Below are 25,947 nucleotides of genomic sequence, written 5' to 3' on the forward strand. Positions count from 1 at the left end.
AAATCTTAAATTAAATATGTCAAACATTTTAAAATTGTACATTTCAAATAGAAACTAAAAATAAATATTTTATTTTATTTTGAAAACATCAATAACAAAAGAAAAGTACATATGGATCTTATAAAAATGTTTAGCTAAAAGTATGAAAGTAATAATAAAACTAATAACAAACTTATTCTCAAATATCTTATTTATTAAAAGATAATAACAAAAATAAAAGCTTAAATACTAAATCATATATTATAAATGAATTCAAAATAAAATAATAAAGTTATATCTGATATAAAAACAAAACTTAATAAATATTTTTTAAACAGAATAAAAATAAAAATGAAACCTAAAAAACAGTTCATACTATTACTACAAATAGTAGCTGATAAGTGATACCATTACACAAGTTGTTTCAATTCAAAATATGGGAAATACAAACCCTAAACCATGACATACACATCAATTCAATGCAAAAATAAAACTTCTCAAAGGATTTGATAAGTGAGTTATTCCTATAAGAAACTGATGCAGCTATCTTAATTTTTGATATTTACTCTTTTCACCTAATTAAAGTCTGTTATATATATAGTTTCAATGCTTTAACGAGGTATAGGAATTCAAATTACACATTTATAATCTGCAATATCAATAGTATTCAACTTGTAAGACAGAATAATTAATTGATATATAGTTTCAATATCAATTAAGAGAGAATAATTTATAAAATAAAAAATATTACTCTCCTTGACAGTACTAAGTAATGATGTTTAATATAATCCTTTATATGGATTAATTAGGTTAACTACAAATTCTAACCAATTCATCATACATTTAAACTATTTTTTGGCAACAAAAATTATTTATAAATATACATGTTTATAAAAAAAGCATAAAATATTATATAATTCAACAAATTAAAAAAAAATAGAGAGAGCATACTCGGATTACAATTAGATGTACTGCGTCCGGTCCATATCTATATTATAATATTGAATCAAACTCCATTAATTACTGTTAATTTTCCATTATCTGCTGTTATTTTCTTGCCACAACTATGGGAACAATGCTTCAATAATACTCTATTTTAAAATTGTTCTTGGAAGAAAAACATCTTTGATAATAGGATTTCATTACTTTTCTATAATAGTAAGTGAAATCTTGAAAAACAGAAGCATATTTGTAACAAATAAATATGTTATACACAATGGGTAAGGAGCAATAACAAATTTAATACCTAGATAAAAGATATTGATTTATTTACTAAATAAATATTTTACAATAAAACTTCGGTCATTAACTTAAAACTGTTTTTTTTATAACAATTAAAAATGGTTCAAAATCTGTGCTTAAACCAAGTTCAACTAGTTTTGAAAAGTTATAAATCTTGAAAATTAGAAAAGTTTAATTTTTTTTATATTTACATAATATGAATTGCTTATTAATTATATATTTATAATAATTTACACGTCTGACCTTCACATAACTTTATATTATGCATGAATTGCTATTTGTTTTTTTTTTAATGTATTAATTATCATAGCTATTATCCTGTACTTTATATATTGCATGGGTAAACCTGTTCTTATTAATAAATATTATTCTAATTCTTAAAACATGATTATTATGATATATTTATGATTATTACCATGGAGCAAAACCGGTGCAGTAAAAAAAGAAACTGGAAGGAGTATTTATTTTCATTGAATAATGATCAATAGCAATTTTTATTATTAAAACGATTCAACCCAATTATTTAATGCAGACAATAAACACAGAGAGAGAGAGAAAGGTGGTTAACTCACAAAAATATTCAAACATTAACAGCAATTGAAGCCTCTGCACCTATAAAACTGCTACCTGGTTCTGTGTTTGAATCACATCTTGCATCAACCTTAATACAAAATGGGTGAGAGAAGACACAGTTTTGCAGTAACAATGGTGGTTGTTCTTGCTATGTTGGTGGTTTCGACAGAGATTGTTTATGCAAAACTGTTTTATGTTGGGAGAAATGATGGTATATGCTTACAAGATGTATGTTGGGCCAATGGAATCACTGATTGGCCTAAAAACAAGACCATTAAAGCTGGTGATATTCTGGGTTAGTATCATCTCCTTCGTTTCATACGAGTCCAGATATTTTTCTGAATTTTTTTACATTATTTATGTTATGTTTTTAAGTTGGAAGTCCCACGATCAAAGATAAAGATCAATTCATAATATATAAGTGAGATGCAAATTTCATCTTACAAGTTGATTTTGTAAGATTGAATTAGACTTAAAGTCCACTTCTAATATAGTATCAGAATCAAATTATATCATATCCTAACGAATTTTCTTTGACATTCTGTTCCACTTATGTTGATTTGATTGTTTTGGAATTGCAGTATTCAATTATGATTTCAATACTCGTGATGTGACTGTGGTGGACGAGGAAGGATACAGAACATGTAATCCTGGAAAAAATCGAATAGTGTATCGGACAGGACATGATTATATTCAAGTTCCAGAAGGACCAAGTTACTACATTTGTAGTATTAATCGACTCTGTGAGAAAGGAACCAAAATTGCGATCATTCCAGCATAATGTAGCATTTGATTTCTTTGATGTATATATACGTAATAAAATGATGGCATTTGTGATTCTCAATTTGTGTGTTTTGATGATGGTGATGTTACAAAACTGTTCTTGACATGTATGTGGTTGTCAACTTCAGTTTTAGTCTTTGATTGTAGCAATGCTGATACAAAACTAATACTATACAACTATTCTCTCAAATTTTGGTTTGCAAAATAATTATAATTTACTAGCATAAACACACGCATTACGCTCGCATGTGTGTACGCATTTTTTGAATTATATTAATAATTGATGATATTGTAATATTATTAAGTTAATGAACAAAACAAAAGTATATTTATAAAAATTAAAGTAAAATGTATGAAGAAAATATGAGAAAAATAACTGTTGATGAATAGTAGAAAAAAAGAAGAAGAAGGAAATAAGTAAATAGTTTTATAAATACCTGTAAAAGTAACCGTTAATTTTTAAAAATTTAATAAATAATTAAATTGTAAAAGGTAAAGTTGAAATTATGAAATGTGGACACAAAAGAGGGAATCTCATTTATATATAGTTATAGATTTATTCTGGTCACTAAAATACAAATTTTTTTATTTGTTAACTAATAATACGAAGTTATTATTAAATTTATACTTGGGAAATAATTTATAAAATAAAAGGTAAAGAAATGGTAAAAAAATGTATAAAAAATCATTTATAAAATAATTATTATTTAATTATTATTTTAATTGTAAAAAGAGAAAAAATTACACTAAATATTAGTTACAACCTAGTGAAAATACATACATAGAAAAAATAAAATAAAAAAATTTATACCTAGTGAATAATTTATAAAATAAAAGGTACACAAAAAGCGATAAAAATGTACAAAAAAAATCATTTACAAAATAAAATATTATTTAATTATTATTTTAATGGTGAAAGAGAAAACAATACACTAAATATTAGTTAAAAAAATTAACACCTAGTAAAAATACATACATAATAACAAAAACAATTACACCTAGTGAATAATTTATAAAATAAAGGGTTCAAAAAACTGATAAAAAATGAAAAATATAATTTATAAAATTAAATATTATTTAATTATTTTTTTAATGGTAAAAAGAGAAAAAAATACACTAAATATTAGTTACAAAATTTAACACATGGTGAAAATACATACATAAAATCTATAAACTAGTTATATTAACTTAAAAAAAAGTATTTATTTACTCGCAAAAAATGTATAAACATGCCAAAACCATCTGTATATTTACATTTCTATAACATATATATATATATATATATATATATATATATATAATTATATTATTTTTATAAGTAATCGATTCAAAAATAATATATAATAAAAAATAATATAATTTAAAAAATATATATCTACACACTTTTAAATTAGTATTCAAACAGTTATGTAATCATTATTTACAAAAAAAAAATTGTTAATTATTTCTATAAAAACATTACTTAATCGTTTATTTTATTAAATTATATTTTATTTATTGGAAGATAAAATTATCAGTTAAAAGATGACAGCAAATCGTATATCATCTTTAGATTATTATTTATTAATTATAATATCACTAATAAATTGTAATAATAGTACTACTAATAATAAAATAATTATTTTATATCTATATATATATATATATATATATATATATATATATATATATGAAAATGTTCATTAACAAAAATATAATTAATCTTCTTTTACAAAATGAATGCAATATTGTTATCCCATCCCAATGAATGCAATTTAAAATTCTTTAAGGCATATAAATAACAATAAATATACCATTTTTTTAAAATACAAATACTACATCTATTTTTATTTATAACAAAAAAAAATCACAGTTATTATAAAGACGAATGCTTCTAATTACCACATATTTTTTCTTAAAGTGTCATTATTTATATCATATTATTTATATATATAAAAGAAAGTGGTGGAATCAAATGCAAGATACTGTTATATTATAGGGGACAATATGTCTTTTTCTTTAAAAAAAAAATAATGGGAACAAAGTTAATGGACCTTTTAATAAAAATATTAATTAAGAATAAATCAGAAAGAAAAAATTGATAGATCATCAATTCTTTTTAATTTTTTTTATTACTATTGTTATTACTAAAACTTCAGTTATTAATAAGATTATTACGATTGACCAAATCTGGAATCTGTAAAAAAGAAACTGGAAATAACATTTATTTTCATTGAATAATATTTATAAGCTATGTTTATGAATAATATCAGTATTCAAGCCTATTTTTTAATGTCGATAACATTGAAACATACAACAATTGAGTTTCTGCAACTATAAAACCCTTGAACTTACAATGGTCATAACACATCTGAAAGAAAATGGGTGAGGGAAGAAACATTGTTGCAGTGATGGTAGTTTTAGGTATGTTGCTGATTTTGTCTGATATGGTTCATGCAAGAACCTTTCTGGTTGGGAAAAAAGATGGTTCATGTTCAGAAGATATATGTTGGACCTTTAATGTTACTGATTGGCCTAAGGGCAAGACCATTACTTCTGGTGATGTGCTTGGTTAGTACTTTTTCTCTACATATTATATTAATGTGTTTATCAAATTTATATATTATAGTTTTTTTTCCTTATCAGAAAAACAAAAAAATACAGTGAACATGGATGAATAGATGAATTCTGTATTATTAGCATGCTGACAAATTCTTGACGGAACAAACAATGGATGAAAGAAAAGTTTGATGTAATTTAGAAAGAAAAAAAATTGTATATGTTAACATTTTATGTCTGGAATTTTACATCTGACCCACTAGAATCAGACATAAAAAATAATCAGTAATAAACTTGTAAATAAGTTATCAATTGCTTACGATATCCTAGGTTCAGACTAACATCCTAGGATCAGACGTAAATCTTGTTTTTTACATTTAATTACACACATCACATATTTACTATGTCTGACCTTAACCTGAACCAAACCAAACATACAAAAGAAAAAATGTCAAAACAAAGTATGTCAAATTATCATAACCAAGTAGAAATGAATCTTCTACTTAGCTTTTGTTTCATTAGTAAAATCATGATGAAAGAGCTTATTACACAATTACTTTTTAGAAGTGATTATCTTTGATGTAATATTTTGTTTTAGAAGAATTGTTGTTGTATGTGCAGTTTTCAATTACAAACCTTCTGAGCACAACGTGGTGTTTGTGGATAAGAAAGGATACGAAACATGCACAGTTCCGAAAGATCTAAGATACTCGAGAGTTTACAGAACAGGACATGATCAAATTCAACTTCCTACTTTGGGACCAATTCATTTCATTTCCAGTGTCAAAGATGACTGTAAAAGAGGACTCAAAATTCAAATCCGAAAAACAGGAGTGGAAGATGAAATCCCAAATTAAACACTTAATTAGTTTTTCATACCTAAAATAAATCCATGGTCATAACACTTTTCTGTTGTCTTTTGATTCATCTTCCTTCAATAATATTTGATTTAGCTACTAATTATACATATTTATCTATCCATATTATACATGTGCATATTCCTAAACCTATCCTTTTATTTTATTTTAAACCGATTGTTGAAATTAATCACATAATAGATAGATACACCTAAATTAATTTTTAAAAAATAATTAATATCTCCTTTACAAATTTTCTTTCTTCTCTTTTCATTACCATGGATCTAATAATATAAAAAATGAAAGTATAAATGAATCTTCCTGGCTTAAGAACAAACACACCACAATTTTTTTTTTGTCACTTTATTTTATATTGGATACAATTACATCATAATACTTTTCAAATTTAAGTATGGTATAATATTATAACTGAATATATTTGGATTTATTTATATATATAATATTGACCTTATAATAAATACTATTTATAATAATTAAATATAATATTATAAGTTTATTGAAATTATTATCATTTTAATGATTTACAATTTAAGTTTTAATATATAAATTTTAATTATTTGAATATTAACTAATATTTATAGATAATTATATAATAAATAATGAAAGATATATATTTATACTATTAATTTTTTAGAACACATAATTTTAATTTATATTCAGAAAATAATATAACTATACATGAATATAACTATAGTTTTTGTAACAACTCCAAGGAACTTCTATCTCTAGAGTTAATACCCTATAGGAATTGAGCAAACCTGGCAGATAGATGTAAAGACATATAACTATATGTATAAGGTGTAATTGCAATGCATAGTGTCAAAGTTTTTCAAAAAGATAGTCTTTACATGACTTAAGATTCATGTATATCATACAAAAATTCAATGACAAAAATTCATTTGCTTTTACTATTAATATAACTATCATTGCAAAAGAGAAATACAAACAAAAACACCAAACAGATAATGGATAAACTAATGATAATATCAAACATAGATATATTTTACAAGTTTCTATAATAATACAATTAACTTGCAACAAAAACAAACGTTTTTGTTCAAAAAAAAAAAAACAATAAAGCAACATTCATGATTTAACAATTCTAGATTCAACATCCGAATTTATGTATCCATTTGAATACAGGAAGTCTTGCACCTATATATTATCAAATTCAAATTAGTGGACCTCCCTCGATTATCTACCAAACTCAAATTTGACATTCACTCAACGAAAAAATGGTTCGCCAACAAAATCTACATAATACAGACACACAAAATCTACATTTCAGATAATACTCTTAGAGTGTGTTTGGATAGAGTATTTTAATGAAGCAATTCATTTTTTTGAAGAATTTAGATTTCTTTGTAATGAAATGCTTTGTTTGGATAGAGAAATTAAAAAGCATTTCAAATACAAGTATTTTTTTGAAGGATTTCAATTAGCTAAATTAGTAGAAATTCAAATACCTTCAAAATAGGTGGAATTTGAAATTCTTCTCACTCAACCTCATATTCTAGACGATCCGGACGGGCACGACGACCCAGATGTGCCTGACGACCCGACAGACCCGACGACTCGAACGTGCCCGACGACCCGAACGGGCCCGACGACCCGGACGGGCCCGACGACCTGGACATGCCCGACGACAAGGATGTGCCCGACTACCTGGAAGGGCCCGACGAACCGGATGGGCCTGACGACCCAAATAGACCCGATGACCCAAACAGGTCTGATGACTCAAACGAGCCCGACGATCCAGACGAGCCCGATGATCCGGACGGGCCTGACAACCTAGACAAGCCAGATAACCCGGACAAGCCTGACGACCTGGACGGGCTCGATGACCCGGACAGGCCCTTCCAAATCATTGGGCCCGTACACCCATATGGGCCCGAAGACCTGGACAGGTCCGACTACTAGGATGGGCTTGAGGACCTGGACGGGCCCGACGACTCGGATGAGCCCAACGACTTTGACACGTCTAACGACCCAAACAGGTTCGATGACCCAGACGAGCCCAATGACCTAGACGAGAACAATGACTCGGACTGGCCCGATGACCCAGATGGTCCCGACGATCCAGACAAGCCCGATGACTCGTACGTGCCAGACTATTCGGACGGACCCGACGGTTTGAAAGGGCCCGTTTGAGTCTCGGGCCCATCTAGGTCGTCGGGTCTGTTTGGGTCGTCGGGCCCATCCTAGTCGTCGGACCCATCCGGATCTTTGGGCTCGTCTGGGTGTACGGGCCCGTCCAGGTCGTCGAACCCGTCTGGGTATTCGGACCCGTCCGGGTATTCGGCCCCGTCCGGATTGTCGGGCTCGTTCAACTCGTCAGGCCCGTCCAGGTCGTCGGACCCGTCTGGAGCATTGGGCCAATGACCTAGACGGGTTTGACCGGGCCATATTGACGAACTTGACGGCACAATCGTGCAGTATGGGCCGTGAGGCCTCTAGATCATCGGGCCACCCAGCCTGTCTGGGCTTCCCAGTCGGTCCAGCTCGGGTGGGTCGTCGGGTCTAACCAATTCGGTTGCGTAGTTGGGTCTGCCCGACCCATTTGGGTTGTCGAGCATGTTTCCAAATTTATCATGAACTCAAAACATAATTAAGCTTAAAATAAATATTGTTAAAATTAAATTTTATCTCACAATAAATTCAAATTTTTTTCCAAACAAGAAATTGAAATGTAAGGTATTTTAATTTCCTTATCCAAACAAGTTATTTAAAAAATGAATGGAATTTAATTACAAGCAATTCAAATACAAAGCATTTCAATTTCTAAGCATTGTTGAAATGCTCTATCCAAACACAGGGTTATGGTGTGTTTGGATGAGGCAATTCAAGAGGGTGATTCATTTATTTGGAGAATTTGAAATTCTTTGTAATGAAATGCTTTCTTTGGATAGAGAAATTAAAAAGCATTTAAAATGCATGCATTTTTTTGAAGTATTTCAATTAGCTAAATTAGAAGAAATTCAAATACCCTAAGAAAAGGTAAAATTTGAAATTCTTCTCACTAAACCCTAAATGGATATGGCAAACCCGACAACCATGACAGGCTGGGTTGGCCAGACGAATCGAACCAACCTGAAGACACAAACAGGTTGAGCAGGCCCAAAAACCCAAACGGGTCGGGCGGGCCCGACGATCCAGACGAACCGGGGTGACCTGATGACACATACGGGTCGGGCAGGCTTGACAACTCAAATAGGTCAGTCGAGCCCGACAACACACATCGCCCTGGTGGGCCCGACGACCAAGATGTATCGAGCTGGCCCAACGACCGACACGGACCAGGCTGGCCCGACGACATCAACGGGTCAGGCGGACCCGATTACCCAAACGGGACTGACGACCTAAACGAGTCGGGTGGGCTCGAAGACAAATACGGGCCCAACAGACCTGACAACCAAGACGGGTTAGCAGGTCCGATGACCCACACGAGTTTGGCGGGGCAGAGGACCTAGAGGTGTCAGGCGGCCTGACGACCCAGACGTGTCGGGCGGGACTAACGACCCGATCGACCCGTTTACCCGACAAGCCTGACCGGCCCGATGACCTAGTCAGACTCGACCGGCCCAACGACCTAGATGAGACCGACCAGTCTAACGATTAGGGCGATACCGACCAGCCCGACGACCTTGCCAGGTCAGGCTGACCCATCAACACAGACTTGCCAGGTGTGCTCGATGACACAAATAGGCTCAACAACCTAGATGGATCGGACGGGCCCGAAGACCTAGTGGGGCAAAGTCAAGCCAACGACCTAGAAGGGTTGGGTCGACGAACTTAACGGTCATGACCGCCTCATATGGGCCGTTAGGCTGATCAGGCTTGTTTGGATCGTCGAGCCGACCCAACCTAGCCCATTTGGGTTTTCCGACCCGGCTGAGTTGTCGGGTCAGCTCGACCCATTTGGGTCGTCGAGCTCGTTTCCAAATTTATCATGAACTCAAAACATAATTAAGCCTAAAATAAATATTGTTAAAATGAAATTTATCTCACAAGAAATTCAATTATTTTATCCAAACAAGAAATTGAAATGTAAAATATTTTTATTTCTTTATCCAAACAAGTTATTTAGAAAATGAAAGAAATTTAATTGCTAGCAATTCAAATACAATGCATTTTAATTTTTTAGCATTGTTAAAATGTTTCATCCAAACAAAAGGTTTGTTCTAGAAAGTAATCTTATGCTTCATTCAAAGTCAACAACAAACCAATTTCGTTCTAAATAACTCATTATCAACTAGAGATACCAATTCACGTACTCAATACAATTTTTACATTCCAAAACATCTTATTATCATGCAAATCATATTTTTCTAATTCAACCAAATTCACATGTCAAGTCAAATCAATTCAATAAATCTACTACTTTACAAACAAAAACATAGTCTACCAAACAATCCATCTAAATAAAAATGCACATAATTAAAATTAGTTTCCTTACCTTAGTTAAATAGACCTTTCTCTCATAAATGTTCTTTCTTTAGAGTTCTATCACAAGATGACCTAACTAAACACTAAAGACCCCAATTAATAATCTAAACATATCATTATAATCACAAAGCAACATAAATTCACTTAGAGCACATTTGAATCACATGCACAAACATATAACCTACATGCAACTAAAAAAGTAAAATACATCAAAAGGAGTAAAAAGAAAACCTATTCTAATAGAGTAGATATGTAAAGTTTTTCACTATAAGAACACTGGATAATGGTATTTTGACACCATTTGATGACTATTTGACAACCTTTTTAGGGGTAAAATAGTCTTCATAAAATTTAACTTTTATAGTTTTAGAAGGAAGAGAAAATGAATAGTAATGAGGGATAGTGTCAAATGGTAGTAAAAAAGATAGTGATGTCAAAACATCATTATCCAAGAACACTTCTACTACCTTTGAACTTCAAATGGATGAAGATTGAGGTTAAAAATCTAGAAAGATGATAGAGAAAAAGTTAAAAAATAACGTTTAAAGAAAAGGTGATTCTTATAAAATGATGTTCATAATTATTGGCGTGTATACATAAAAGTTGATGTTGTTTTATCACTTTTTTTACTTTTCTCAAAACAATTTTTTTTTTTACTATGATGATAAAATGTATAAAAAGACCAAAATTGACTATAGTAAAACATAAAAATTAGAAATTTGACAATAATACAGACAGAAAAGAAATTGAACAATAAAATTTATATATGATAATTTCCAACCCTAAATTGTTTTTCATTAGGTCTATTAGTGACGTTAAAGGTACGAGTGACAAAATAGGTTACTGATTTGATCCGATTTGTTCTTGGCTCATGAAAAATTAGTCGGATGAGGTTGGTTTGACACCAAAAATTTGGTCAGAAATTGTAATTTTCGGAGAACAGACAAACTGGATTTTAATTTTTATTCTTTAAAATTTGTTTGTATATATACTTATAAATACATCTTTAAAACATATTTACTCATATAATATTTTTTAAGCTTTTGGTTGATTAATTAATATTTTTAATTGGATAAGTTAAAATAATTATTACATTTATTTGTTAAATTACTCTATTATGTATAACTGATAATTGAAACTTAATTCGTAAGTGTTAATGATTTAAATTATAATAATATACATATTTATATCTTTACAAAAATATAATATAAAAAATTTAATTTTTATTTATTTTTTTTAATTTAAAAAAAATAAAAAATTAAAAGAAATGAGCCCGCATATCAAAGACAAACTGGTCTACCAATTTGACAGGTTAGGTGAATCGTGTTCAAACGAATTGTAGGTTATAAATTTCAACCCTACTCACCCGTTTTGGTAGATCGGTGGATTGACTCGTATGTTACAACCCATATTTACACCCTTAGTTAAAAGGTCCATCCACCTTCATCTCCTCCCAAAAACAACTTCCATCAACCATTTCAAAGTAAATCACCAACATGCACATCAATAATATTGATGCACCATTTCTTCTTTCTTCGCCCATTTTTTTGTTATTGTTTAAGAATGTGATAAAAAGAGAGATCTAAGGATGGGTTTTATAACACATGAAATTTTCTTGTGTTTGGGATAGAGTTTGAAAAGCACTTCTACAAATTTTAATGTACCAAACTAATTAAGGAAAAGAGTGTTGCCTAATTCACAAAAGTGAAGTGGTTATCAGAATCAAGTGATTTTTTTTAATCAAAGCATGTTCTAATCATTTTAAAAGATCAATTAATCAAATCACCTTCTTATTTTGTATCAATTTGATATAGATATTTTTTAAATTGTGTACAAAGGCTATATTTATTCCAAAATAGAAAACTCCTTTTTTTTATTATTTGATACAATTGCATAATTAGCACTCAAACATTTATAATTGAAACAACATGCAATGCATTAAGTTTAACAATTTTATGTCCATTAATCTATGTGTTATATGGCAAGCCATAAAAAGGTTTCATGGCATTACGTATCTTGTAAACAAATGATATATAAATAATTCATTATATATATATATATATATATATATATATATATATATCAAGTAAAAAAAATTCATAACCCAAATTAGGAATTTTACAAAAGCATTATGAAATAAGATTAACAAATGAAAAGAGTACTTTACTTACGGTAATATCATAGAAACATACAGTACCAAACATCAATAAATATTAAAAAGTAGTTAAAGATAAATTACTTCAAACTATTTACTAAAATAAATCTTATCAAGCATTTATGGCAAACATGTAAAACTATAATTAATTTATTTAATAGTATTAATTGAAATGATAACTCTCTTTGATTTTTTGTGTCATAGTGATGTTGTTAAACTTATTATTATTGTTGCTATTAGATGTCAAATATAAAATATATAAAAAAGATAATATGATCTTCAATTTTCAATATATTCAAATAATTAATGATTTTGCTGAGAGTGTATTGTTTTAAAACTTATTTGAAACTTTAAAACAGAGAGTATTGGTAAAACTATGTTTAAGATAATAAATATTAAACATAAAAGACCAACAGGATTTTTATTCTACTGCATCATGCAAATAAGTCCTAATTTCAAGAAGCACATTTAAATTCGAAAAACAAAAGATCCATGCATGGAACTACATAGAGTTCCTTGCAATTTTATTTCTGAGATTAATTAAAGGAGTTCAAATTCAACAAAACAAGTACATAGCAAAATCAAAGTGCTCTCTGAATCTTTATTTGTTCTTCCGCTGTTAGCCTTAGAAATGGAAGTTTCTAAGGCCACATTGATACCCTTCACCGATATTGGCTTGCAAGTTGACCCTCCTTCACAATGTAGTTCTGTTCTGGAAAGTCTTCACCCTTAAAGTGCCTATCAAGCATGTCTTTCACACCAGCAGCATAACGTAGCTGCACAAGTTTGGTTTATTATCATTTAGTGTTAGCCAAGTGAAAGAACACAAAAGGATAAGCTAATGCTATGGACAAAAGTTAAAATACCTGTGCATCTATGGTAGTGCCAGAAACATGAGGAGTCATGGCATGGTTTGGCATGTAGCGCCATGGATGATCCTTTGGAGCTGGTTGTGGGAACCAAACATCACCACTGTAACCTGTACAATTAAGAGATTTGGAAAGGGGTTCAAAGTTTAATTACAGATGAAAAATTAAACATGAAATAGTAACAAACCGCAATTTAAATTGTCTGCATTTCAGATCTTTTCAGATAATATTGACATGAATGACTATCCCCAAAAGATTTTCACTTAGGGAAGAACAGAACAACTTACTTTCCATTTTTCAGAGTAACATAAGTAATTAAAACAATGTTCATAATTTGATATTATATACACATATAACATAAGAACCATGAATGTGTTAGAATATCATCAACTTACAATACTAGTTTTCTTGTTTTGCTACTGTAAATATTTTTTTATGTGCTAGTTTTAGCATTACCTGCCACATGGCCATTTGAACAAGCATCAGCAACTGCTTGGGTATCCATAATAGCACCTCTAGCATTGTTAACAATCAGGACACCTTTCTTGCACTTGGAAATTTTATCTTTGTCAAACAATCCCCTGTATCACAAAAATCACTGTCACAATTTGAACATTCATACAGATCTTATGTTTCAACGAATAGCATTCAAGAGAGAAATGATTTTAGTATTGACTGAGATATTGAAAATGTATACCTTGTCTGCTCAGTAAGAGGTGTGTTGATAACAATAACATCACACTTTGGAAGCATGGCATCAAGGTCCTCCTCAAACTTTGCTCCAATCTCTTTCTCCAATCCAGGGTCCATCCTGATCCGATCAAAATACAGAAGATTACAGTTAAAAGGTTTCAACCTTTGGAGCAAAAGCTTCCCAATTCGTCCAGCACCTACGGTTCCCACTGTCTTGCCTTCAAGATCATAAGCTCTGTGAGCAATGCCTGCCACATTCCATTCCCCATTAACAGCCTGATGGTACCCTGGAAGGAAATTCCTAATCAGAATGAGGATTCTCATGAGTTCATCCTCAGCAACTGACACCACATTGCTTCCTGTGACCTCTGCCACAGTTATACCAGCTGCAGCTGCAGCCTTCAGATCAATGTGATCTGAACCAATGCCAGCAGTCAAAAGCAACTCTAAATTTTTGGCTTTCTTTATTCTTTCAGCAGTGACATAGGCAGGGTGAAATGGAGTAGATATGATAACATGTGCATCAGGAATATTTCTCTCAAGTTCTGCAACAGAAAAAACAATAAATAGCCATAAGTTCAACCAAATACAAACTTTAAGAGATAACTACATTTACCTTCCACCATATCATGGTGTTGATTATGATGATGTTTGAGAAAAAATTATCAGACATCTTATCTTCACGTGATACATAACCATATTTTTAATAATAATAACACATGGAAATTGGTTAGGACTGATTCATCAAGCAACACTCAAATCTCAATATATATAAATTTGAATCGATTAGCAAGTTACTAACCAGAATCTGGTCCTTCTTTGTCATCAGTGACAATATACTGATGGCCCTGGGACTCCAGCCACTGGCGAATACCCAATGCTCCTTCAACACACCCCACAAAATCAGGATTCAGTTTTGCATACTCGTTCCCCTTGTAGAACACCCCCACAATCTTCTTCTTTTCACCTGACACCTATTCTCAATCACAGGGAAAAGTAGATAAATCAATCACAGACATGCATAAACAGAGTTGAAGGATGAAAGTCATGATGTTGCATGAGCAAAATTAATCATGGTCAGCAGCATAAATAATTAAACATTCACTAACACACATTTTCTGAGGATGTGTTGTCGAGTGGGGTAACAACATTGTTGAGTGGGTTAAGAACGGTTTCTTGAGTTGTTGTTGTCTGGACTTCAACTAGGTATTCTTGTGTGTTATCACTCATGGCTGAGAGAGAAATTTAAAACAGAATAGCAATACAGATGATGCAAAGGAGAACAAAGAAGAGATGCAAGTGAAAGATTTCTTGCTGGGGTGTGTCTGTGGGAGAGAAGAAGAGTGTGTTATATAGAAAAGTTGAGCTGCTTGGTTATGACACGTAGATCAGCCACGGTGTCTAAGCCTATGCATGATGAACAAGTTTCACCTTGGCCTCAGCAAAATACATAGACAAAAATTAAAATTGCTGACATAAATAATAAAGACAAATGAGAATAATATTTTTTTATACAACTGTTATTGAGTGATATTTATTTAAAAACATAAAAATATGGAAATGCATCTTTTTATTTAAGAATGTTTAATAAATTTTAAATCCATTAGTGCTGCTGCCTTTCCTGCAGAGATGAAGTCGAATTATGGTTTGTCTGTCAATTTTGTGTTTTTTACTAGGAATTTTCAAAGTGTTACATTATTTTTAATCAATTTCCAAACTTTAAATATTAGTTTTGAAAATAGAAAAAAATATTTATATTTACAGAGGTTCTTTGTATATAAATGTTTTAACATAAAACATATAAAAATAATAAGTAGTGTAACAGTTTTTATAAATTAAAAGTGAAAATAATAAATTAAAAACAAAGTAAAGTTTACATTCAAAACGTAAAAAATAAAGCGTTAACAATATATAAAAAAGATCACATTTTATAATTATAAAAGTAACTTTTATATAAAATAATTTCACACCTTTATCTAATAAAAATATATTATATCATACAAATCCACTATAATAATTATTTTAAAAATCATCATTCATACCTTTTATTAGTTGGTTGATAATATAAAAGTCTTCCAATAAAAATTGCATGATTAATATATTAGTTCTTTTAATATTTAGATGAAAAGATGTGGGGTTATGTAAATCCCATTGGTTTTTGGTCTGTGGTCCACCTAATACAAGTTACGACAGTCTAATACAGACCAGGAGAGACTGATCTGTCAGACACTGGATTATGATTCCTGACTTGTCAGTTTTTTTCATATTTTTATATGTAACTTTTAAAAATAAATTACATTTAATTAATTCATTAATTAATATCTTTAATGAAATAAATTAAGATATACTAAATTATTGAATTATAAATTATAATCAGAATTTAACGAATGTTTATGATTTAAATTATAATATTATTTCAAAATTTATATATTCTGTTCTATGAAAAAGACGAAGATAGAAAATATTTATTTCTCAAAACTATCTGGTGAGGATATTTACTGTGAAAAAATCCATCCAGCACAAAAGTTTGATGATATCGGAAATCCAAACGCGTGTACTTCTGATGGAAAGTGAACCAATCAGAAACACACATCACATTGTGAGAAACAAACTTTAGCATCACGAGATGGTGACGGTTCACGCATGCAACACACAAACAACAACAAGAAAAGCCAGATCTCACCTCCGTTTATGCAAGAACAAGAACAAAAATGCTAAAAAAGCACAGTTAACACAGAATCACGAGTATCAATTCAGAAAAGAATATAAATAAAATCTACAGATACAAATTAATCGGATTTACTTACATGAAGGTTTCTGGAGAAGGTGGAAGAAAACAGAGAGCGAATTGCAGAAGAACCAGCAGCGCGTCTCATGGCCATGATGATTTGTCTGAAAAAAAAAATTTGATTCACTGCACGAAATTTAAATAGCAATTAATTATTACTGTTGTGATAAAATAAATAAAGAATAATAAGAAGATGAAGAAAAAAAGAATTGAAAGATGAAAGAGTAGAAAGGTGAAAAGTTGGAGAGGGAAGAAGAAATCACCGGTTGCAACCTTTGCTCTGTTGATTCTCTGTATTCTGTTTCTCCTTTCAATTTCTTCACAGTTGCACACGTGTGTCCAGTTAGTTCCCACGTGCCACTCTTTTGGCTAGTGCTTTTCATTCAGCTTAGTCAGCCATAGTCCTCTATCCTTGTCATTTTCTAATTTTAATTTTTTATCAGTTTCAATAAGTCTTAAATACGTATGCTGCAGTATAAATGGTTGAATTTCTATTTTACTTTTTTTTTGCCTTATTTTATTTTATTTTTTGATAATTAAAAAATATATATTTAGTAGTATATGACATTAGTTAAGTGGATGTGTGTCGAAATAAATTCAATTGGACATTTCAAATGGTATTTATAATATAATGTTACCATTTAAAACTTAGGAAAAGGTTGTAAAATTTAGAGAATAAAAGTTATGTATGTGCCTTTGAATGAATGTTACAGATAAAAAATATGATTTCAAATTAATTTTCTTAAATTTTTGTTTAGTTTGTAAATAAAGTAGAAAAATAATGTTAAATACTAATTACAACTGCAAGTTTCTGTGATTGATATGAAGTATTTTATTTTATTATGATATAAGGGTATAATTTCTCAAAATAATTTAGAGTGAAAAAGGAAAAAAAATAATTTATCACATTTGGAAATTTGGTACGATCAAAGTTGGATAAAAGACAATTATTTTCTAAACAAGCAAATATAAAAAATTTCAACATTATCAAATTAATATTTCACATAATTAAACTCCTATTGTTTTGACATCACTTTAAAATCTAAAATAACAATATATGAAAATACTTATGCATACTAATATGCTTGAATAGACATAACTATAAACAATTAATGAAACAAGTCGATATGGACAAGAAATGTACCCTTAGTTATCAAGTGTTTGCAAACACATTTTTATTTAACTTTTTGGTGGTGAACTTTGTTAGTATTGAGTGGAATGAATACATGTACATGATCATTGTTATGTCAATTTACATGGACGAGTGCCATAATAAGAGAAAAAAACTTGTGATAAAATATCATTTAATTATTATTAAAATTTAAATTTCATTAACAAGTATTAAATATATCATTGAAAATATAAGCATTTTAAATACATCATTATTTTATCATCTATATTTTAAAAATTGGAGGTTTCATCTTTTACATTATTTTAATCCTTAAAATGACAGTTTTGTAAGAATTTACTTAATTGTTTAATAGTATAAATTATATATATATATATATATATATATATATATATATATTTCAGAAGTATGAATATTATTTTATTTTAGTATAAATTTTTTAAATAAAAAATTAATTATTCAAATTTTATTTTAGAAAAAAGTATTATTTCTCTTTAAGACTATCTCTACCTTATTTCTCAAAGAAATGTTCATTCATTGATAGATCTCACTAAAAAAAATGTTTCATTAGTAATTAATTATTAGTCACTGCAGTGACCAATTTAGATATTAATTTATAAAATAAAAAATTATTAGTTACTAAAATAATCACTATTATAAATAAAAATTATAATTGGTCATTGAATTTGTCGTAATATTCTATGTATCTTTTATATGTTTTAAAAGAATTTGAAAACTTCACTTTAAAATAAACAAATTTTGATAGGTAACGAAACTTGGTTATGTTTTCTTTTATATATGGTAACTTAGAAGGATAAGTGATCTAAATGTGAAGATGGTGTGGTTCTAACATATTTGATATTATAAACAAATTATGTATTGTTTTGATATATTCACTACAAGAAAAATGTTAATTACTTACATTCAAAATCAGTAAGAAATAATTAAATATGTAGTTAAATACTTTGTAGGTAACAACACTTACATATGATTTTCAAAATTAGTGAATAATTTTATAGGATTATATCCATAGGTAAAATTCGTAAATAATTATATACAAATGCATTTGTGGGTAAACATGTTACCAACATATATGATTCGTATACACTACTATTTAGTTTGTAGGTAAGTATAGTAGTTCCTTGTACCCATGAAATATTTCTTTTTAAATTTTAATATGCTTAGTAAAATACTAATACAATTTGATATTCACGTAATAATCAAATAATAGTAGAAAAATAATTTAAAGATGTATCTTATAAAAAACCTAGCAAATAAAATTCAAATATATTAAGAAAAATCAACAACAATAACAATATCAAATCACGTGTTCAAATATCTAAGTACTCTTTGAAGTACTCTTTGATTTAACAAACTAATAGTTAGTAATTCAAATATCTAAGTACTCTTTAATTTAACAAATTAATAGTCAGTATAATCATGAAACAAATTTTGTTGTTGATTGCCTTGTGGTTTTTCATTGTCCTCCTATTGATTTTGTTGACCACCTTGTTATGTTGTGTAGTTGTTGCTGTTGGAGGTGGTAGGTACTAGGGACTACATCAAAAAATTGATAAGTGTACAGAATACGTAAAAATTTCATATAAATTGGACACTTATCATGCTTTAATCGATCATATTTTGTAAGTGAACAACTCCTTTTAGCTTACAATTATAAGACGAGGTACTAAGAAGAAAAAAGTAGGAAATTGATGATTTTGCAGCAATTTCTCAAAGAATTAAAAATGGTGTAACTAAGCCCCAAAATTTGCGGCTGAACTCTAGTAAAGTGGTCAAGGAAGTATCCAAAATGTGACTTTTGGAGCTGAGGCACAACAAAATGGTAATCAACACTTAAGGCGGTGCATGGTTGAGCCACAAGAAAATGTGCTTAACGCTTAAGGTGGTGCATGGCTAAGCACCAAAAGTTAGGCTAGGAACCGCCCAAAATTTTTATAAATAAAGGCCTTAAGTCCCCATTTGAAGCATTGAGTGAAGGCTAAAAAATGTAACACTAGGATAGAATAGGGTTTGTGAGCTACCTGGGAGATGCTCTTAGTGTAAATCCTATGTGTATATGTTGTTGGAATTGCATTGTAATATTCTATGAGTAGCTAAACTCCCTTGTGTCCACGTTTGATGTAATCAATTCTAATTCTATACACTTATACTTCTTGGGTATTTATCTTTGCTTTGATTCAATTGTTTGTGGTTTGATTTATGCTTAATGATGACTCGATCATTCATCTATTTAATGGGTTTGGATTGAGTTAGGAAACTAGTCTCAAACTGTGGTCCAATCAAATTATCGTACATGTACTAGTGCCTATTTAGTAGCTAGAGGGGAGGGATGCTAGATGAAAGAGTCTTGCACATTAAAACAATGATTCATTCTACCATGAGTTGAGGAATCACATTGGGTTTGAAATCCTTAGGTTCTAGTGATTCAATGATGAACCTAGATCTACAGAGAAAGAGTACTCCAGAAAATTGAATGATTTGTATAGTAAGCAAACAAGATGGTAGTGGTGTAGTAGAAAAAGATGAGATGAAATCAATCCATATCCCCTACTCCACTCAATCTATATAATTACTACTATCTATATTTACATATACTTTATCAAAATACAAAAAACCCAAAAATTAACTATCAATATACTTGCAAAATCCCTATGAATACGATAATCCTCATTCGATTGTTCTACAACTGACTTGATACACTTGCCAATAAGTCACACAACGGGATATCTCTTTTAAAACTTGATTTGTGATGTTGGGGCTTTTAGGGCTTAATCCCAAAGGACTAAAAGATGTTCTAAAAATTGTTTGTGGTTTTCGTTGCTCAAGCCTAATGTGCTACAAATTTTGTGGCTTTTGCAGCTCAAGCCCAATGGACTAAAATTCTTAACTAAAGTTTACCCTCATCACAAATGCATCAATGGTCATCCAAAGTTTACCCTCATCTAAGTAATATGTTGCTCAATGGTCATCAACCTATCGTCACCAATGAAGATGTTCATAGTGTAATATGATTAAATGTTACTTGTATCTGTTTAGCTATGCATGGTATGCTTGAGATATTAAAAAGTTGAAAGTGATTGAGATAAAATTTGTATAGGTTGAGTTAATAGATTTTAAATGATTTATATTGTATATATTAGTGATGAAAAGTTTTAATATTTCAATTTATTCAAATTGGTTTAAGTTGTTATTTTGAAACAAAATATTTTATGTTAGGTAAAAGAAATGAAGAAAAAACAAACTTGGTTTCAACGAATTGGATCGTTGTTTATATTTTGTATAATTTTTTAATCATGCATAATTGTTAGGGCAAGTAAAATACTCGGTGAACAAAATTCAATTAATTAATAACCCATTTGGGATGTTAGACTCACTGGGCAAATAATTTAGATGAGATATCTCAATGATTTGGTCACATTGGACAAAATTTAATTAATTGAAAACTCTTGAGATTTGGTCATTAAACAAGTACATTTTCGCTTAGCTAGGTTTTTTACCATATCATAACAAATATCATAAGGATTTACCTTGTCATATAAACAGTTTTAGTTTCTATTATGTAATTTTGTTGTGGTGACAACTTAATGAAATAAGTATGATCACTATAAATTTTTAGTTTAATTCAATACATTTGTCTTTTAAAAATACAGTAAAGCGTATTTCGTATTAATATTTGTGATTTATGACATAAGATATAACTAGTTGGACTAAGAGCTATACACACTTGGGTTTGATATATATTTGATGAATATGCAAAATGTGTACCTTTAAGAAGAGAATGTAGTGATGAAATTTGAATAGTTTGTACAAATTATGAAAATTTAAGTATGATTTGATATATGTATACGTATTTGTGGAGTTATTTATTTTTAAACTATAATGATAGTGTATTACAAAGAGAACAAATGATATTGTAAGAGGTGAATATCTTCAAAGATTGGCTTACACACACACACACACACATATATATATATATATATATATATATATATATATATATATATATATTAACAAGTTTAGTTTTGAAAATTTTAAAGTGTAATGAATTTTTTTAAAATGTTTATCTATGTTATGATCGTTAATATTGATCTAATGTTACAATTTTGTTGTCCTTTCTATGCTTCACATTTATTAATATTTGTTAAATTTTACATTTTTAAAATAAATAGTTTTTTAATGTTAATAACGGTTAAAAAAGTGATACAAGACTTAAATTAATTATGTTAATACGTTATCATAAATAATTAAGTATTTAATACGTTTTAATATCTAACTTTTTTTCAAATCCAAATTTTAGTCCACAAGAAACAAAATAATTATTATCATTTCCCTTTTGTTTCTTTTTACCGTTTACAGTCCTCACATTGAAATATTTTAAGCAATACGGCAACGGTCAAGTAACTCAAACTTACATCCACAATTTTTTTTCGAACAATTTTATTTTTTGTCACATTTAATCATATATGTATATATGATAGGCAATATAATTATCAAATTTGATAGCAAGTTTTTCAACAGTTTTCATAATTTTATTTCTGAATTAGATTTATTACAGACAAGTTCAAATTCAACAAAGCAAGTGCTTCACATAATTAGAGTTCACTCTAGATGTTTATTTTTCTCATTCCTTGGCTTTGAAAATGGAAGTTTCTAACACCACATTCATACTTCATCGATATTGACTTGCAAGTTGACCTTCCTTCACAATGTAGTTTTGTTGAGGAAAGTCTTCACCCCTGAAGTGCCTATCCAACATGTCTTTCACACCAGCAGCATAACGTAGCTGCACAAGTTTCATTATTATGAATATCAGTGTTACATTACACAGACTGAAAGAACTTAATCAAGTACTATAAGTACCTGTGCATCTATGGTGGTGCCAGAAATATGAGGAGTCATGGCATGGTTTGGCATGAACCGCCATGGATGATCCTTTGGAGCTGGTTGCACTGGCCAAACATCCCCACCATAACCTATACAAACATCGATTGTTCATCACAAAAATCATTTCTTGTGATTTTCTCATCGCTGTTTCATTCAGATCACTTATTTTACTCCTAATGAGAAGTAAATCCAAAAACTTGTGTTGTTGGGTCAAACCATATATAAATGGTTTTGAATCATAACAAATTATGGTATTATTTTACTTAAAATTATGGTTTTAGAGTTACCTGCAACATGGCCACTGGTGCAAGCATCAGCAATTGCCTGGGTATCCATAATTGCCCCTCGAGCATTGTTAACAATCACCACACCCTTCTTGCACTTAGCAATTCTGTTTTTGTCAAACAATCCTCTGAAACACACAAAACTTTGCTCACTACTCATCTCTACCCTCAAACAATCTGAATATTAACAAACCATGGAATATACATAATATACATAATACAAACCAAAACACCTTTCATTCTTATCTTCTGATAGCTATGATATGAATGAATCCTTGTGAAAGTTACAGAAATTATACCCACCATGAGATTTTAAGTGTAAAATCAAAGGAGGATTTTGAGTAATTGAGATAGAAAAAGTATACCTTGTCTGCTCAGTGAGAGGCATGTTGATAACAATCACATCACACTTTGGAAGCATGGCATCAAGATCCTCCTCAAACTTTGCTCCAATCTCTTTCTCCAATTCAGTGTTCATCCTAAGTCTATCATAGTACAAGAGATTACAGTTAAAAGGTTTCAACCTCTGCAGCAAAAGTTTCCCAATTCTTCCAGCACCCACAGTTCCTATTGTTTTGCCTTCAAGATCATAAGCTCTGTGTGCAATGCCGGCGACATTCCATTCCCCATTAACAGCTTGATGATACCCTGGCAAGAAATTCCTGACCAGAACAAGGATTCTCAGGAGTTCATCCTCGGCAACCGAAACCACATTGCTTCCTGTTACCTCTGCCACAGTTAAACCAGCAGCAGCAGCAGCGTTGAGATCGACGTGATCAGAACCGATTCCAGCAGTCAAAAGCAGCTCTAGATTCTTGGCTTTCTTTATTCTCTCAGCAGTCACATATGCAGGATGAAACGGAGTAGATATGATGATATGTGCATCGGGTAGGTGTTTATCAAGTTCTGCATCAAGGTAACACATAAACCCAACAGTTTATAACCATTGATTTTACTGTGATGATTATTCTGATACCCTTGTTTGGAAAATTACTCAGGACATGTTTTCTGACAATAAAATTACATAAATTTAGAGAATTTCAACATAGCAAGATACTAACCAGAATTGGGTCCTTCTTTGTCGTCAGTGACAATATATTGATGACCCTTTGATTCCAACCACTCACGAATACCCAATGCTCCTTCAACACATCCCACGAAATTGGGATTCGATTTAGCATACTCACCCCCTTTATAGAACACTCCCACAATCTTCTTCCTTTCACCCTGGGCCTATTCTCAAGAGAAAAAAAAAACAATATCAATCACGGTCATGCACAATCAAAAGTTGAAGAATTACAAGGTTTTTTAAACAAAAAAAACTGTAATAAAGAAGATGAAGATATTTGGAAGCTCGCTTACATGAAGGTTTCTGGAAAAGGTAGAAGAGGAGGAAGAAAGCAGAGAGCGAACGGCGGAGGAAGCAGCACTTTTCATGGCCATGGTGATGAAATTTTTAAGAACAGAGAATAGAGAAAAGAGAGAAAGAGAACTGTGTGAAAAAATAGAGCAGTGTGTGATGTTTATATAGAACAAAATAAACAAAGAAAAAAACAGAGAAACAAAATAATATAATATAATATCCGCAGACACAAGAGTAGGAAGATGAAACCATACATACTAAGACAGAGCATCTAGGGAAGGGATGAACTAACGTAAGCAGCAGCCATTATGTTCTGTCTTTCTCAAACACGTGTGTACCTTTCAACTTACGTGCCAACTTTGCTTTCATTTTCAACTATAGTTATGTTACATGATACTGAATCGCAGAAGAATAGAACACAAACCTTGTTCAGTAACCTTTTACCACGAAATGCAGAAAATTAAGCTTCCATGTTTAACAATTTTCAAAACATTAAGCGAGAATGATTCAACTCAAAACTAAGTCCTTAAGCATTTGTTAAAGATGCATTAACACGGGCACAAAGATTGACCAATCAATGCAAGATAGCAAAGCAAGTTACAAAACATTTTTTGCCAATTTCATAATTCTAATGTGGGTACCATGAAGCATTAGGAGTGTCCTCTGCAGTGGTGACACTTGTAAAAAGCACCACTGAAGCATCAAATCTTTTCTACATGAATTGATATCACCAAAGTCTTCATTATGATAGCCTCTGTTACCCCACATTCACATAATCATTACTATGTAAAGAGCTACAATCCAAAGTTCACATATTTACTCCTTCAAAATAAGTGTCTTTTAATAAATTTTAGAATTAGTCTAGTTTAACATTTTGGACTAATTTAATCTTTTATTTTTTAAAATATTCGGATTTAGTCATTTTAACCAAATTTTGGTAGGTTTATTTGATGGTTCGTAGCCATTTCAAAATTATATTTCAGTCATTTATCTTGTTTGACACATTTTTGTTTTAATATTAAGTCAAATATTATTATAAAATGTGTTTGAAATGTTAAATAAACTTACCAAAATTTGATTAAAATGACTAAATCCACATATTTTAAAAGATGAAAGACTAAATTGGTCTAAAGTTTCAAACTAATTCTAAAATTCACTAAAAGTTAAGAGATCAATACCATATTTAATCTTAATAATAATAATAATAATAATAATTTTACTATTAAATTTTAAATATTTTTTTAATATATACGGTCACATCTTTTAAATAATTTTAAAACATTAAAAATGAAAAAAATTAAAAAGTATTTAAAAAATAACAC

General features: G+C 30.0%; 4 protein-coding genes across 5 annotated transcripts; 2 read left to right on the forward strand and 2 right to left on the reverse strand.

Moving 5' to 3' along the window:
• Positions 1-1,893: 1,893 nt before the first annotated feature.
• On the forward strand, positions 1,894-2,575 carry LOC114181644 (basic blue protein-like). The gene is made up of 2 exons (XM_028068153.1): positions 1,894-2,089; positions 2,376-2,575. The coding sequence occupies exons 1-2, from the start codon at positions 1,894-1,896 to the stop codon at positions 2,573-2,575; spliced, it is 396 nt and encodes a 131-aa protein (XP_027923954.1).
• Positions 2,576-4,937: 2,362 nt separating this feature from the next.
• LOC114180932 (basic blue protein-like) lies at positions 4,938-5,972 on the forward strand. Its single transcript, XM_028067226.1, has 2 exons — positions 4,938-5,127; positions 5,737-5,972. Exons 1-2 carry the CDS (start codon positions 4,938-4,940, stop codon positions 5,970-5,972), a joined length of 426 nt encoding a protein of 141 aa, XP_027923027.1.
• Positions 5,973-12,989: 7,017 nt separating this feature from the next.
• On the reverse strand, positions 12,990-17,239 carry LOC114182200 (formate dehydrogenase 1, mitochondrial-like). Of its 2 annotated transcripts, XM_028069000.1 has the most exons (7): positions 17,208-17,239; positions 16,964-17,070; positions 14,959-15,130; positions 14,161-14,701; positions 13,920-14,044; positions 13,461-13,573; positions 12,990-13,370 (listed from the first exon to the last, which is right to left on the reverse strand). In XM_028069000.1, the coding sequence occupies exons 2-7, from the start codon at positions 17,036-17,038 to the stop codon at positions 13,257-13,259; spliced, it is 1,140 nt and encodes a 379-aa protein (XP_027924801.1). In that variant the 5' UTR covers positions 17,039-17,070; positions 17,208-17,239; the 3' UTR covers positions 12,990-13,256. The 2 variants fall into 2 exon arrangements, with proteins under 2 accessions (XP_027924801.1, XP_027924800.1); XM_028068999.1 differs by lacking the exons at positions 16,964-17,070; positions 17,208-17,239 and adding an exon at positions 15,270-15,539.
• A 5,350-nt stretch (positions 17,240-22,589) lies between these two features.
• Positions 22,590-24,898, reverse strand: LOC114180224 (formate dehydrogenase 1, mitochondrial-like). Its single transcript, XM_028066514.1, has 7 exons — positions 24,880-24,898; positions 24,625-24,754; positions 24,324-24,495; positions 23,628-24,168; positions 23,266-23,390; positions 22,955-23,067; positions 22,590-22,877 (listed from the first exon to the last, which is right to left on the reverse strand). The coding sequence occupies exons 1-7, from the start codon at positions 24,894-24,896 to the stop codon at positions 22,764-22,766; spliced, it is 1,212 nt and encodes a 403-aa protein (XP_027922315.1). The 5' UTR covers positions 24,897-24,898; the 3' UTR covers positions 22,590-22,763.
• Positions 24,899-25,947: the final 1,049 nt, after the last annotated feature.

The sequence above is a fragment of the Vigna unguiculata genome, chromosome 4 (assembly GCF_004118075.2).
Source record: "Vigna unguiculata cultivar IT97K-499-35 chromosome 4, ASM411807v1, whole genome shotgun sequence".
NCBI lineage: Eukaryota > Viridiplantae > Streptophyta > Magnoliopsida > Fabales > Fabaceae > Vigna > Vigna unguiculata.